The sequence below is a fragment of the Nerophis lumbriciformis genome, linkage group LG17 (assembly GCF_033978685.3).
Source record: "Nerophis lumbriciformis linkage group LG17, RoL_Nlum_v2.1, whole genome shotgun sequence".
Taxonomy (NCBI): Eukaryota; Metazoa; Chordata; class Actinopteri; order Syngnathiformes; family Syngnathidae; genus Nerophis; species Nerophis lumbriciformis.
The window spans coordinates 14,020,001-14,037,061 of record NC_084564.2 but is presented as its reverse complement, the minus strand read 5'-3'; the positions used below and the strand labels follow the sequence as shown (position 1 = coordinate 14,037,061).

Below are 17,061 nucleotides of genomic sequence, written 5' to 3'. Positions count from 1 at the left end.
TCGGTGGCAAGGCCCCAGGGGTAGATGAGATCCGCCCGGAGTTCCTTAAGGCTCTGGATGCTGTGGGGCTGTCTTGGTTGACAAGACTCTGGTCTTGGAACTGTGGACCAGCTCTATACTCTCGGCAGGGTCCTTGAGGGTGCATGGGAGTTTGCCCAACCAGTCTACATGTGTTTTGTGGACTTGGAGAAGGCATTCGACCGTGTCCCTCGGGAAGTCCTGTGGGGAGTGCTCAGAGAGTATGGGGTATCGGACTGTCTGATTGTGGCAGTCCGCTCCCTGTATGCTCAGTGCCAGAGCTTGGTCCGCATTGCCGGCAGTAAGTCGGACACGTTTCCAGTGAGAGTTGGACTCCGCCAAGGCTGCCCTTTGTCACCGATTCTGTTCATAACTTTTATGGACAGAATTTCTAGGCGCAGTCAAGGCGTTGAGGGGATCTGGTTTGGTGGCTGCAGGATTAGGTCTCTGCTTTTTGCAGATGATGTGGTCCTGATGGCTTCATCTGGCCAGGATCTTCAGCTCTCACTGGATCGGTTCGCAGCCGAGTGTGAAGCGACTGGGATGAGAATCAGCACCTCCAAGTCCGAGTCCATGGTTCTCGCCCGGAAAAGGGTGGAGTGCCATCTCCGGGTTGGGGAGGAGATCTTGCCCCAAGTGGAGGAGTTCAAGTACCTCGGAGTCTTGTTCACGAGTGAGGGAAGAGTGGATCGTGAGATCGACAGGCGGATCGGTGCGGCGTCTTCAGTAATGCGGACGCTGTATCGATCCGTTGTGGTGAAGAAGGAGCTGAGCCGGAAAGTAAAGCTCTCAATTTACCGGTCGATCTACGTTCCCATCCTCACCTATGGTCATGAGCTTTGGGTTATGACCGAAAGGACAAGATCATGGGTACAAGCGGCCGAAATGAGTTTCCTCCGCCGGGTGGCGGGGCTCTCCCTTAGAGATAGGGTGAGAAGCTCTGCCATCCGGGGGGAGCTCAAAGTAAAGCCGCTGCTCCTCCACATCAAGAGGAGCCAGATGAGGTGGTTCGGGCATCTGGTCAGGATGCCACCCGAACGCCTCCCTAGGGAGGTGTTTAGGGCACGTCCGACCGGTAGGAGGCCGCGGGGAAGACCCAGGACACGTTGGGAAGACTATGTCTCCCGGCTGGCCTGGGAACGCCTCGGGGTCCCACAGGAAGAGCTGGACGAAGTGGCTGGGGAGAGGGAAGTCTGGGCTTCCCTGCTTAGGCTGCTGCCCCCGCGACCCGACCTCGGATAAGCGGAAGAAGATGGATGGATGGATGGATGGATGGAGTATGTGAAAGTTCGACACCTACCTTGTTTCCTTCCGTGGAGAGTGGTTTGCATTTTTTTTTTCCAATCATGGATTTAATGGATTCCGCGCACCTGGTTTGTGTTAGCAAGCAAGGCTATTTACATTGTTGCTATCCTTCTTTGCGTGGACATTGTTGATTGGCATGTCAAGAACGGACGTACTTTGTGGACATAGTAAGTTTTTGCTGTCGTCCAGCGTTCTGTTTCTGTTTACTTTGTAGCCAGTTAAGTTTTACTTTCGTTTTGCATAGCCATTGCCTTTCCCTTACGTAAATTTTTGGTTTAAGCATTGCATACCTTTTTACCTGCACACTGCCTCCCGATGTGGTCTGCATATTGGGATCACAACAAACCATCCTCGTCTCACCCGACACTTTACGACTTTTACAAAGCAATTAACTACCCGCTGCCACCTACTGACATGGAGTATTACGTGGTTTACACAGCACAGACACTAAGCAATGGCACATTATAATTATTGATTTGCAAAAAATATTTTTGGACCAAATAGGTGAAGTTGCATAATTTCCCACGGCACACCAGACAATATCTCACGGCAGACTAGTGTGCCGCGGCACAGTGGTTGAAAAATTCTTTGGACACCCCTGTTCTGAAATGTGCAACCATTCTCCAATCACACAATTTATGAATTTCAGCAAATTTTTGGCGAACAATAGTTTGAGATTTATAGTAAGCGTAAAAAAGTTTTGTAAAAGTTTGTGTTTTTATTTTAAAAAAACACAAAAACTGTTGACAATATGTTACTGTACAAACAGATGCAAACACAATGACGCTACACTAATGACGTGTAAGCAAGATCAAATATCTAAAATCAAGCTAAAAAGTTGGCTTATCTTAAGTAACTTGTACTCAAATTTGAAATATACTTCCTAAAACAAGAACAATGATTTGATGCTCGTTTAAAGCAGTTTGTAGAGTCCCTTTTTTATTCTGAGTAATTTGCTAAACTTAAGTACAGCTCTACCTCGGTTTTCATACACCGTCTTACTTTAAGTACAATTAAACACACGTTTGTGACTCAGTCTCTATCGTAGAGCCAAATAAAGTTGTCGCGTACGGTAATAAAACAATCAAAGTCAACCAGCGCCTTAGCGTTCATGTTTCCAGTGTGTCACTGAACGCACCGTACTGCTACGACAGTCTGGTCACGGCAGTGTGACGTGTTGTGCCGTCAAGCCGTCTTTAGAATTGGGTAGAACAATATTGTGTGAGCATGCAGCCACTTTCTGTGCGTCCCTGGATATTACAGCACTTTGATAAAGAAGTTGAGAAACACTATTGAATTAATAGTTAATCGCTATCAAGACTCTTCAATTAAGGTAAAGGTGATGTTAAATGACCATTTATCTATTTTATTTGTCATTGTTTTCTGTTTGTAAAAATATAATTATGGTTTACAAAATGTGTTTTTGGGTGTGTAAGGAATTATTTAGATTGACATTATTTCATGTGAAAAATTGTTTCATTTTTCATACTATTTGGAACGTGTTAAGAATAAAAACCGAGGTACCAAGGCACTAATAGCTCTAGGAAATAAAATTAAGCCTTTTTGTGTGTGTACAAGTATCTTGATTCATCTCGTATTTTATCAAACTGTGGTAACTCTCCTGATGTTCTTAGCGTTTTCCTCGGTAAGGTCCACTTGGTTACTGGCGGCCACAAGGTCAGGGACCTGAGGGTCAAATGAATGCAGAGTTAGTGGAGAAGGACCACTGTTCGTCAGCGCCTCTGCTTAGTGCCGGTGCATGGTCTACAAAAGAAAAAAAATGCTGGGGTCTCTGATAAGCGCCGGGTCAAAAAACATTTGCGTTAACCGCTGTGGCTGTAGGCAACCTCCAGATTCCACCCTTCATTGACATCTTACCTTGTCAGTGCTGACCAACTCCTCCTTGCTATGAATTCCCATGATTAGTTCATTGTTAACTGCATCTGCAGGGGGGGAGAAATGTACTTTTAGTCTGATCTAACCTCACAATCACCTAAGGCAGGGGTGTCAGACTCATTTTAGATCGGGGGCCACATGGAGAAAAAATCTACTCCCAAGTGGGCCGGACTGGTAAAATCACGGCACGATAACTTAAAAATAAAGACAACTTCAGATTGTTTTCTTTGTTTAAAAATACAACAAGCACATTCTGCAATTGTACAAATCATTATGTTGTTGGGGGTCTATTTACTATTTACTATTTACACTTACATGTTGCGGTTAATAGTATTATATCTTTATTTGTCGTTATTTATATTTTCTGAATAAATTGTGTGATATTGTTCATCAGTCAACTTATTGGTGTTAATTTTCAATCTATCAAGATAAAAAAATTACATCGAAATCAAATTACAGTATGTTATTTATGTAGTTTGATTAGAGATGTCGGAAATTATCGGTATCGTTTTTTTTATTATCGGTATCGGGCGTTTTTTTTTTTTAATTAGTTTTTTGTTTTTAAATTAAATCAACATAAAAAACACAAGATACACTTACAATTAATACACCAACCCAAAAAAAAACTCATTCACACTCATTCACACATAAGGGTTGTTTCTTTCTGTTATTAATATTCTGGTTCCTAAATTATATATCCATATATATCAATACGGTCTGCAAGGGATACAGTCCGTAAGCACACATGATTGTGCGTGCTGCTGGTCCACTAATAGTACTAACCTTTAACAGTTAATTTTACTCATTTTCATAAATTACTAGTTTCTATGTAACTGTTTTTATATTGTTTTACTTTCTTTTTTATTCAAGATTTTTTTTTTAATTTATCTATCTTATTTTATTTTTTTAAAAAGGACCTTATCTTCACCATACCTGGTTGTCCAAATTAGGCATAATAATGTGTTAATTCCACAGCTGTATATATCGGTTGATATCGGTATCGGTTGATATCGGTATCGGTAATTAAGGGTTTGGTCAATATCGGAATATCGGCAAAAAAACATTATCGGACATCCCTAAGTTTGATCATTTTCCTCGACTGATGTACTAACATCATGCGGTTTATTTTGTCCATATTTAGCTTCATCTACAAAGATACAAATAACTGCTATTGGGTCATCCAGTGGACACATTCAGAACAGCTGTTTCTTTCATTAAAACATTTCAAGTTAATTTTTATATTTGGCAAACTCATGCCGCGGGCCGGATAAAACCTGTTAGCGGGCCTGATCCAGCCCTGGGGCCGTACGTTTGACACCCCTGACCTAAGGTCTGGTTCCGTGCAAGGAGGTTCTGGCTTTGAATCTCGACTTCAGTGTATTTACAATGTTTTTGGATTGGTAAAAGTACAATTAAAGACGTCTTTTTGAGAAAATCCAAAGACTCACTTGTGATGCCTTCACTGGCGTACCCCAAGTTGACCTTCCCCCCTGTGGCGTTTGCACGTAGTCTGAGGCCGTTGTACGGTTCCTCCAACCTACAAATGCCGGAATGAGCAAAGATTACTTTTACATCCCAGCCACTTTGTCAATAAGAGGAAATACTTTGTGGAATCAGTCATTAATTGACTGAATGTACGTTGAGGCAATTGAGGCTAAATTGAGTGCACTACTTGGCTGTCACCAGCAGGGGCGCTGCTAATGATGACATCAGGGGATGTTCTGTCCATGCAGACCTCTTTTATGGGCAGCAATATTCCTCTGACGGACCTGTTCGCCAAATCTGTGCTTTTTGCCTCCCCAGGAAATTAAACGTATATTTACATGATAAGGTTAACTGTAAAATATGTTTTGTTATGCTGCAAATTGATCTGCTTGAATGTTTAATAAAAACAATTAAGGGGATTAGTTTAATCTATTTTGAACACTGAAAAAAAAGAAGCATTTGTTGCCTGCTTCTTAAAATGTACGCATTTAAAAAAAGGATGGATGGATTATCATTTCAATCCTTAAGAAATGTTGGTTTTACATATTTGCATTATTCCTTATCCCAGCTATATGTTAAGTCCTGAAAACAATTTTTTTTAATGTTTTAAATGTTAAAATTGAGTTATTTGCGGGGTCACTGGGTTTTCACGCATCTCTGTTGCTAACACATTCATCTAAGCACAGTCCAGATACCTGAGTTATTTTTGTTATTTGTTTACATTTTTATTGAATCACTATTAAGGATGGGTACCTTTCACATTTGAATCAATATGGTACCAATTCCTGGTACCTGGAAATCAATACCTGTACTTTGTGTGTCTTCAAATATATAAATGAATATACACTGTTTTTATTATGTAATACTGAGCTTTGCCATCCAGTTATCTTGCTTTCTCACACCAATGTGTCTCATTTGCAAGTATTATGTAGATTTTGCATGCAGTTGCAATTCCAAACGTTAGATGGCAGTACTGTATAGTCCACATGGTGTTGTCTTAGCCAGGAAGTAGTCTTTGCCATTAAGTTGAATGTGCCAGTCTTGTCTTTTGTTGAGTACTACAAATACAATATTTACAGTGTAGACCAGTGGTTCTCAAATGGGGGTACGCGTACCCCTGGGGGTACTTGAAGGTATGCCAAGGGGTACGTGAGATTTTTTCAAAATATTCTAAAAATAGCAACAATTAAAAAATCCTTTATAAATATAAATAAAAAATCTTTTTTTACAAATAGTTCAAGAAAGACCACTACAAATGAGCAATATTTTTGCACTGTTATACAATTTAATAAATCAGAAACTGATGACATAGTGCTGTATTTGACATCTTTATCTCTTTTTTTCAACCAAAAATGCTTTGCTTGGATTAGGGGGTACTTGAATTTAAAAAAAATTCACAGGGGGTACATCACTGAAAAAAGGTTGAGAACCACTGCTATAGACAATACCGTAAGTATTATAGTTATCACACAGAAGCTGCTTGATTGTAACGTGCATCTTACTTGTAGTCTTCATCACCAAATTTGGAGGTGTTAAAATTGCCATGTAAAATTGCTAATGCTAATCAGTAGCATGTATATGGCATAACCAATGTAGCGCATTTTAAAGAAAGTGGAGTCTTACTGTACTTTTAAGCGCCTACTTCTTGCTTTGTTGGTATGGAAAAGTGTAACATTACCTAGAGGCAATCCAACTGAGTGCTCGATCTCCTGTTTCATGACCAAGTGCCCAACATGACGTCACGTTTAAGAAAAGTATCGAAATATGGCGATATTTCACCTGAATCTATACCCTGTAGCAGCGATGGGCCGTCAGGGCCAGCTAGGCCTTTTCTTCTGGCCTAACATAAATCATGACTATAAATTGATAAAAGTTTATTCTATTTTCAATTTACTTTCCCTAAATATATACAAATATTCATCGAATTCTCTTTCAGTACTGCTTTTTTTTACGTTAGAGCTCTTATCCAATTAAAATTCAGCTAGCTTGTTGCCAGCGCTGAATGAATTCTGCCGGATCAGTTGACAAGTTGTTGACTGTAGGCCTTCCGAGGTTACCACACGTTGAGCCGGGGAACGTGACGTTAACGTCTCCTGTGATTGGCTATGCAAATAAACCGAGTCAGTCAACCGTTGATTATGTTGCAGATCCTGTATAGGTATACTGTACTTGCAAGGCCATTTTCAAGAAGGATATTTCAAGAGAAGCTAGATCTCTGCTGACTAAATTAGGAGCCTTTGTTTGTTTACTTACTAATAAAAGACAAGTTGTCTTTTATGTTCACTATTTTATTTAAGGACAAACTTGCAATAAGAAACATATATTTAATGTACCATAAGATTTTTTTGTTAAAATAAAGCCAATAATGACATTTTTTGTGGTCCCCTTTATTTAGAAAAGTACCGAAAAGTATCAAAATAATTTTGGTACCAGTACCAAAATATTGGTATCGGGACAACACTACAACAAGGAAATGGCACAGATTAGGAGGAATGGCCCTGAATATGAAACTAGCATGGAAACAGGAGTTCAGAACTTTCACATAATCTCATCCCTTTACAAATAATACAAGCCATTGTTTGTCACTTGTTTGACTTCAGAGGCATTATTTTTGGTTCAAATTCTAAACGGTGACGTGCCTTAGGGACCGCTTTCCTCGCAAAAGAGCACTTCATTAGGGGACTTGTTTTTTTGGTTTTTTTTATCATGAAGTGCACTGCCAGTGACAACAGAAAACAGTTTTATTACACCGAGGCTGCCGCCGGGAAACACAATAAACTGCTGCGGAGCAAAATGCTGACAAACACAAGGCCCACTATATCTCTCCCTGAGAAGGAGGCGAAGACATCTCAAATATTATGTGGCTACCAAACGTAATGTCTACTTAATAGGCGCAATTTTTTACTTTATTTTCTTGGGCGACAATAAGGAAAGCTTTATTGGTAATTCCAACACTATAGGGGACGATTCCACTGTGGCTGACCTTAAAGGAACCCTCTATAGAACTGACCATATTGGCTCTTATTTACTAGTTCTGGAACTAAAAATGATGTCTATAGGTAAAATGTCCACCAAAAATAGAAACATTAGTGATTTTAGCACATTTATGAACACATACTTTTAGCTCCAAAATGTGTGTGTGTGTGGGGGGGGGGGCTGCATCAGCCTGCTGATGTCACCTACAGAAGCCAGACTAAAAACCGGAGGCAAGTTTATATTGCATAATATGTGTTTTGGTAGTATCTTCATCCCAAATCCCGTTATTATAAGGAATGATTAAATATGTCAGCCAGATGCACTGTTGCAGGTTGTAGCAATACAACTAAAGTAGGGGTCTGCCTGCATACATTTCCAAATTATGTTAAAGGAGAACATTATCACAATTTCAGAAGGGTTAAAACCATTAAAAATCAGTTCCCAGTGGCTTATTTTATTTTTCGAAGTTTTTTTCAAAATTTTACCCATCACGCAATATCCCTAAAAAAAGCTTCAAAGTGCCTGATTTTAACCACCCCTCCATTTTCCTGTGACGTCACACAGTGATGCCAACACAAACAAACATGGCGGATAGAACAGCAAGGAATAGCAACATTAGCTCGGATTCAGACTCGGATTTCAGCGGCTTAAGCGATTCAACAGATTACGCATGTATTGAACCGGATGGTTGTAGTGTGGAGGCAGGTAGCGAAAACGAAATTGAAGAAGAAACTGAAGCTATTGAGCCATATCGGTTTGAACCGTATGCAAGCGAAACCGACGAAAACGACACGACAGCCAGCGACACGGGAGAAAGTGAGGACGAATTCGGCGATCGCCTTCTAACCAACGATTGGTATGTGTTTGTTTGGCATTAAAGGAAACTAACAACTATGAACTAGGTTTACAGCATATGAAATACATTTGGCAACAACATGCACTTTGAGAGTGCAGACAGCCCAGTTTTCATCAATTAATATATTCTGTAGACATACCCTCATCCGCTCTCTTTTCCTGGGGGTCTGGCGGCAGATTTCTTTGACTTTATCGTTGGAAATGCATCTGCTTTGAGTGTCGCAGGATATCCACACATTCTTGCCATCTCTGTCGTAGCATAGCTTTCGTCGGTAAAGTGTGCGGAACAAACGTCCAATTTCTTGCCACTTTCGCATCTTTGGGCCACTGGTGCAACTTGAATCCGTCCCTGTTCGTGTTGTTACACCCTCCGACAACACACCGACGAGGCATGATGTCTCCAAAGGTACGGAAAACAGTCGAAAAAACGGAAAATAACAGAGCTGATTTGACTCGGTGTTTGTAATGTGTTTGAGAAAATGGCGGATAGCTTCCCGATGTGACGTCACGTTGTGACGTCATCGCTCCGAGAGGGAATAATAGAAAGGCGTTTAATTCGCCAAAATTCACCCATTTAGAGTTCGGAAATCTGTTAAAAAAATATATGGTCTTTTTTCTGCAACATCAAAGTATATATTGACGCTTACATAGGTCTGGTGATAATGTTCCCCTTTAATATAAGGAAATTATGGACCTCTCCAATCAAACTGACTCACGCAAAATGGGACGGACGGAGCAAGAGGAGTGTAATTGTCGGCGATTATTTTAATGATTCTGAATGAAAAATAAAGGTTTTGGTCGGAAAAACAGATAGAAAAGCAGACTCGGTGCTCAGAAACAAAATAAAAATGAGGTAAGTTAAGGTTTATTTTGCATCCTCTTCTACTGATGTTTTCCCCAAGATACTTGAGGAATTACTTAAGGAAGCAGAAGCTATGCTCGTGATAATAATGTTAAGTTTTGAAGTAATCATGGCTCCAAAAACATGCAGTTAAGTAATCAAAGTAATAATTTTACTTTATCTACATAGGGGGCCCCATATGGTGTCTGGCGATGGAAAGGGGGGCGTTCCAAGAACAGTTGGTTATCTACTGATTACTCAAATTAATTGATATTATACGAAATGACTGCAAGATTCATTTTCATAGGCAAAACATGCATAAAGAGAAATTGTTAGTGTAATTTGAACGTTGAGGGTCCTTTAATTGCACTTTTTTGAGGATGTTGTCGATCATTCACATTCCTTATGCAAGACAATAACAAAATGCATTTCTTTTTTTCATGCATTCTAAGTCGTAAATAAACGCTAACAAAAGTCAGCTAACAATGGAGGTAATGAGAATCGCCCTGTTCCGCCTCTAAAAAACATTAAATAACCTCCATTATCCTTGTATATACATGCTGTACGTACATATTTAATGTAGTAACGGGCACATTCGTAATAACATGTAAAATGTACGTATTTTGATTATTCATTTCAGTGAAGCATCATAACGTTCGCTTTTCTCTTCTACAACAACAACACTGCTACTCATTGCAGACTTTGTGCAAGCCAACAAAAATTACATAGGGATAGAGATGTCAGATAATGGCTTTTTTGCCAATATCCGATATTCCGATATTGTCCAACTCTTAATTACCGATTCCGATATCGATATATACAGTCGTGGAATGAACACATTATTATGCCTAATTTTGTATATATATACAAAATTATTGTATAAAAAAAATAATTAAATATACGGATTATTTATACTGTATATATATATATATATATATATATATATATATAATCCGTTCATGAATGAGTATATCCGTTCGGCCACCGTGTTCAATGGAGAAGTCTGATCTACAAAATGTTCAGGCAAAATACCTCTTCCCCTTCGAGCTGTCCTGGATGAACTGAAATAATTTTTTCCAATTATTTTGTCACTTGCAAGCGTACTTCTTCTTCTTACTCGTCGTCGCCATGTCTCTTCTTCGTTCTTCTGCTTTGTATCTGTTATGTTTTTGGACATTACTACTTGCCGTAGTTTTGAAGCAATGCATGATGGGAATCCGGATGTTGTGTGTCAGTGTATTAACGTGCCGGCTGAAATAAACACACGCTGAGAAATAGCTCTGTGCCTGCCTACTTTATGGGTTATAGATAATAATAATAATAATACATTTTATTTATAAGGTGCCTTTCTGGGCACTCAAGGACACCGTACAAAATCACAACAATAAAATCAAATTGGATAAAAAAAACAACAACAAAGAGAAAAGAAAAGATGATTACAATGGATAAGCAGTCAGGAATAGGTAAACCTATGGATAATGGAGACATATATAACCTTTTCAGGTGAAAGAGGACGCTAAAGGCAGTGCCTTTAAGGCATGCCCCCAATATTGTTGTCCGGGTGGAAATCAGGAGAAATTCGGGAGAATGGTTGCCCCGGGAGATTTTCGGGAGGGGCACTGAAATTTGGGAGTCTCCCGGGAAAATCGGGAGGGTTGGCAAGTATGACTTATACATACATACATACATACTTACGTATAGGGATGTCCGATAATGGCTTTTTGCCGATATCCGATATTGTCCAACTCTTTAATTACCGATATCAACCGATACCGATATCAACCGATATATACAGTCGTGAAATTAACACATTATTATGCCTAATTTGGATAACCAGGTATGGTGAAGATAAGGTTGTTTTTTTTTTATTAATAAAATAAAATAAAATAAATAAATGTAAAACATTTTCTTGAATAAAAAAGAAAGTAAAACAATATAAAAACAGTTACATAGAAACTAGTAATTAATGAAAATTAGTGAAATTAACTGTTAAAAGGTTAGTACTATTAGTGGACCAGCAGCACGCACAATCATGTGTGCTTACGGACTGTATCCCTTGCAGACTGTATTGATATATATTGATATATAATGTAGGAACCAGAATATTAATAACAGGAAGAAACAACCCTTTTGTGTGAATGAGTGTGTTTTTTGGGTTGGTGCACTAATTGTAAGTGTATCTTGTGTTTTTTATGTTGATTTAATAAAAAAACCAAAAAAAATTGATACCGATAATAAAAAAAAACGATACCGATAATTTCCGATATTACATTTAAACGCATTTCTACTTACGTATTTTACAACTTAGAATGCATTAAAAAAAAACATGTGTTCTTGTCTTACATAACGATTGTGAATGATAGGCAAAATTCCAAAAAAAGTGCAGTTCCCCTATAATGTAGTTAGAGATACTGTAAGAGTGAGGTCTTACCCCAGTGCTTCCTGTTTGCTTCCCTCTGAAAAACACACAAAAAAGGGAGGTTTATAGCGGAATAATAGCACAAACGTTATTATTCCTGGTGCACTGACCGTGCCAACTCGGTGCATCTTAAGGATATGAACGCTATAAAACACGCCGGCGATTATGAGTGTAGAATTCAGCAGCGAGTTGGAGCCTAATGAGTTTTCTAACAAGGCGTCACGCTCCAAACCCAGCATCGCAAGAGTGTCGACAATGTTAGCCCCGCGAGACGTATAAAACTGTTGCCTTTTTTCATCATTAAATGAATCCTACCCTACTAGTCTCCAAGGGTGGACCGGAGGAGATCCTTGTAGTTTTCCAATAATTGCAGAAGCACACATTGCTTCCTGTGCGCGCACACACACACACACACACACACACGGCTGGATTAAAGTGAGCAGCAAAGCACCTTCATTGACATGCAAAACGTTCCCCTCGCAGTTTATTTCACCGTCTCAAATGTTAAGATGCAAGAACGCGAGCGGCGGCAAAAGGAGCACAATAAGCTCTGATCCGTGGTAGTGGTAGCACAATCAGTCACGGGGATTACGACAACTTCTAAATGCGCCACTCAGGGCCACAACCTCCAGCAGCGATGCCCTCATTGCCACACTTTACGCTGCATATTTCACCTTAGCAGCCTTATTAGAGGCTTCCTAAGTATCGACTTCTCGGTCTAAGGGCAGCAGTCGTTGCAAATCAGATGAGGAGTTGCAGTAAAGATGTCGCGCCCGGCAGCCACTTTAATGGGCCTTGTAGCGTTTCTAGCGCAACATCTACAGGGGCGTCAACAAACATATTTCATGGACTCTTCCTACTTTAGGCACTTTTCTTTCCAACAATTTATGACTAATCTCAAACAACTGCTACAAGTCAAAGTTACGGTAGCGGAATGGTAGTTGAGTTGAGTCGAGTTTGAGTTTGTGTTTATTTGGAACATGCATGCATACAACATGATACATCACAATCTCCAGTTTCTCAATTTTTTTATTTTATTTTATTTTATTTATTTTTTTATTTCAGGCAATGACAAAGAAGTACAAGTTGACAAAACATAATAATATAAATTAATATAGTGCATTAATAATATAAATTAATATAGTGCAATTCAACATGTTCGAAAAGGAGTAGGAAGAAGCAGAGCTTATTTAATCCTACCCCCTTTTTCCTTTATATGCACTGCAAAAAGTCAGTGTTCAAAAACAAGAAAAAAAAAAAAAAAACTAAAATTAGGGGTATTTTATTTGAACTAAGCAAAATGATCTGCCAATAGAACAAGAAAATTTGGCTTGTCAAGACTTTCCAAAACAAGTCAAATTAGCTAACCTCAACCAACCCAAAAAGACCTTAAAGGGGAACATTATCACCAGACCTATGTAAGCGTCAATATATACCTTGATGTTGCAGAAAAAAGACCATATTTTTTTTTTACCGATTTCCGAACTCTAAATGGATGAATTTTGGCAAATTAAACGCCTTTCTATTATTCGCTCTCGGAGCTATGACGTCACAACGGGAAGCAATCCGCCATTTTCTCAAACACATTACAAACACCGAGTCAAATCAGCTCTGTTATTTTCCGTTTTTTTGACGGTTTTCCGTACCTTGGGGACATCATGCCTCGTCGGTGTGTTGTCGGAGGGTGTAACAACACGAACAGGGACGGATTCAAGTTGCACCAGTGGCCCAAAGATGCGAAAGTGGCAAGAAATTGGACGTTTGTTCCGCACACTTTACCGATGAAAGCTATGCTACGACAGATATGGCAAGAATGTGTGGATATCCTGCGACACTCAAAGCAGATGCATTTCCAACGATAAAGTCAAAGAAATCTGCCGCCAGACCCCCATTGAATCTGCCGGAGTGTGTGAGCAATTCAGGGACAAAGGACCTCGCTAGCACGGCAAGCAATGGCGGCAGTTTGTTCCCGCAGACGAGCGAGCTAAAACCCCTGGATGTCTTGGCTCACACCGTCCCAAAGATGATCAAGAGAAGAATATCAACCCTAGCTTCCCTGGCCTGCTGGCATGAGGGTATGTCTACAGAATATATTAATTGATGAAAACTGGGCTGTCTGCACTCTCAAAGTGCATGTTGTTGCCAAATGTATTTCATATGCTTTAAACCTAGTTCATAGTTATTAGTTTCCTTTAATGCCAAACAAACACATACCAATCGTTGGTTAGAAGGCGATCGCCGAATTCGTCCTCGCTTTCTCCCGTGTCGCTGGCTGTCGTGTCGTTTTCGTCGGTTTCGCTTGCATACGGTTCAAACCGATATGACTCAATAGCTTCAGTTTCTTCTTCAATTTCGTTTTCGCTACCTGCCTCCACACTACAACCATCCGTTTCAATACATGCGTAATCTGTTGAATCGCTTAAGCCGCTGAAATCCGAGTCTGAATCCGAGCTAATGTCGCTATATCTTGCTGTTCTATCCGCCATGTTTGTTTGTATTGGCATCACTATGTGACGTCACAGGAAAATGGACGGGTGTATATAACGATGGTTAAAATCAGGCACTTTGAAGCTTTTTTTTAGGGATATTGCGTGATGGGTAAAATTTTGAAAAAAACTTCGAAAAATAAAATAAGCCACTGGGAACTGACTTTTAATGGTTTTAACCCTTCTGAAATTGTGATAATGTTCCCCTTTAAAATAAGTATATCCTCACTAATAACAAGTGCACTTTTCTTGGTAGAAAAAAAAGAGACCTTTTTGCTCAATATGTTGAAAAATATTCTTAAATGAAGTAAATGCTAGTGCCATTATTTTGACATAATGATATGCGCTCGGCATTACATTTCTTGAAATCAGCAAACTTATACTAAAAACACATTTATTGTTCTCAATGGAAGGCAACAAGGCAATTGCTTGTTACTCTCGGGGTTTCCTCGCCACTCAGGCAAATCATATGGTCTAAAAATTTATTTTTCCATCGATAACATGACATCATCGCGCCAAGTGCGTGCTCTTTCAGTCAATTAGTGTGCATATATACAGCCCGGCCCCCGGCCAAATTTTTTTTACTTGTAATTTTGAAGAATTTATCTGAATGTGCATGAACTATTTCTGTTCAAAATTGTTTGAAATGTCAAATGTTTAAATATTAACTGTCAGTTTACTGTATTGTGCCAACTGTACTACTATATGAGTACGTATTTTCTATATTTTCATTGAAAATAAAACAGCAAAGTCCATTTGGCTGTCATCTGTTTTAATTATGAGACACAATTGTGTCAAAGTCATGATTTTTTTGTTCATGCTTGGAATAAGAAAATATTACTTTAAAAAAAGTAGTTTTATACTTGTGAGTGTTGATGACACAGCTTTGCATCAGTTGATATTCTAGTTTCAAGCATGTTTTACTCAATATAGGTCATCAAATCTCAGCAACAAGCTGTAATATCTTACCGAGATCATTTAGGACCCAAACCCTCAAAACAAGTAAAACACTCTAACATAAAATCTGCTTAGTGAGAAGTATTATCTTATCACACAGAAAATAAGCAAATATCACCCTTATTTGAGATATTTCATCTTACTTAGATTTTAGTTTTTGCAGTGTAGCAGTTACTAAAACTTTTGTTCACTTCCTGTTCTCAATTTATTCACAATATACTCCATAAGTAATAACAATAAAAAATAAATAAATATTAATTAGTAAAGTAAGTTATATTTTATATGGTGAGATAAGTAAGATTATCTAGAAAATTAATGGATGGATGAAATAATTCAGAATGAATCTTTGTACTTGTAAACACTAAGTTTGAAGAGATTCTTGAAGTGGATCATATTAGTACATTGATTTATTTGCTTAATTTATTCCATAATTTAAATCCACATACTGATATACTGAAGGTCTTAAGTGTTGTACGTGCGTACAAATTAAATTACATTTTTCTCTAAGATTATATTTCTCCTCTTTTGTTGAGAGGAATTGTTGTATATTCTTGGGTAGCAAATTATAGTTTGCTTTGTGTATAAATTTAGCTGTTGGCAAATTCACTATGTCGTGGAATTTCAGTATTTTCGATTCAATAGATAAAGGGTTTGTATGTTCTCTATATAGTAGTTTGGTTATGGTTTAAGTTGATTTCGAACATGCACCTATTTCCGGTTCCTTATGAGTATGACACGTCCGAAAAGGACTAGGAAGAGGCAAAGCTTATTGAATCCTAAACCCTTTTTCCATTTCATAGCAATTACAAACACCTTTAATTCACTTCCTATTCTCAATGTGTACACAGTTTAACTCAATACATTATAAAGTTCTCAATAAATAGGTAAATAAGTTGTAATTCACATGAGATGAAAAAGATTATCTCATTTTTCCAATAGCGTTTAAAATCTTAATCAGAATTCTTAAACTTTGTACTTTATAAACACTTTAAGTTTGAACAGTTTATTAAACTGGATGATATTAGTACTTTGATGGATTTCTTTGACTAATCCATTCCATAATTTAATTCCACTTACTTACATATTTAAGGTTTTAAGTGTTGTACATGCATACAATTGTTTTAAATAACGTTTTTCTCCAAGGCTATATTTCTCCTCTTTTGTTGAGTGCATCTTAGACTGCACATAAATACCCATTTTATTATATTTTACATTTAATTGTATTTAATTTGTCATTTTAATTATTCATGCGATTTGCACGCATTTATTTTGTTTTTGTTCCACTGTCAACATTTAAATCCATTAGTCTAATTTATTCCTTAAATCCTAAATTGCAGTATGCTTTAACATATACACTTCAATATATCTTTAAATTATTTTTTTTGGGTGATTTATTATAGATATAGGCATTCTATTCGCATTTTATTTGTTTGTAACATACATTGTAAATGTATGTTAATAAACAAGCATTGCAGCTATTGTTGCTAGGCAGATTAGGTGAATTTGTCTTAAAGCTCAGTAAAAAAATTATCTTATACTACTTTTATTATTATTTTACATATTTTGCGGCTATTTGTTGCCAAGCAGATTTGGCGATTGTGTCTAAAAGCTCAGTAAAAACAAGTACTGTCGTACTTTTATTATTATTTACATATTTTTGCAGCTGCTTGTTGCTATGCAGAATTGATGATTGTGTCCCAAGGCACAGTACAGAAAAAGTATACTACTTTTATCATAATTTACATATATTGCAGTCACTTGTTGCTAGGCAAATTTGGTAATTCTGACCTAAAGCTCATTAAAAAAAAAAGTAGTATAGTAGT

The 17,061-nt window shown here is 38.1% G+C and overlaps 1 protein-coding gene across 2 annotated transcripts in view; it reads right to left on the bottom strand.

Moving 5' to 3' along the window:
- Positions 1-2,021: 2,021 nt before the first annotated feature.
- The window catches only part of igsf5b (immunoglobulin superfamily, member 5b), a 43,386-nt gene continuing 28,346 nt past the window's right edge, over positions 2,022-17,061 (bottom strand). For both annotated transcript variants that reach the window (XM_061972037.1, XM_061972038.1), the window contains exons 7-10: positions 11,808-11,832; positions 4,668-4,756; positions 3,202-3,266; positions 2,022-3,009 (exon numbers count right to left, since the gene is read on the bottom strand). In XM_061972037.1, coding sequence (XP_061828021.1) covers positions 2,926-3,009; positions 3,202-3,266; positions 4,668-4,756; positions 11,808-11,832 — 263 coding nt within the window. In that variant the 3' untranslated portion in view covers positions 2,022-2,925. The remainder of the gene's footprint in view (positions 3,010-3,201; positions 3,267-4,667; positions 4,757-11,807; positions 11,833-17,061) is intronic.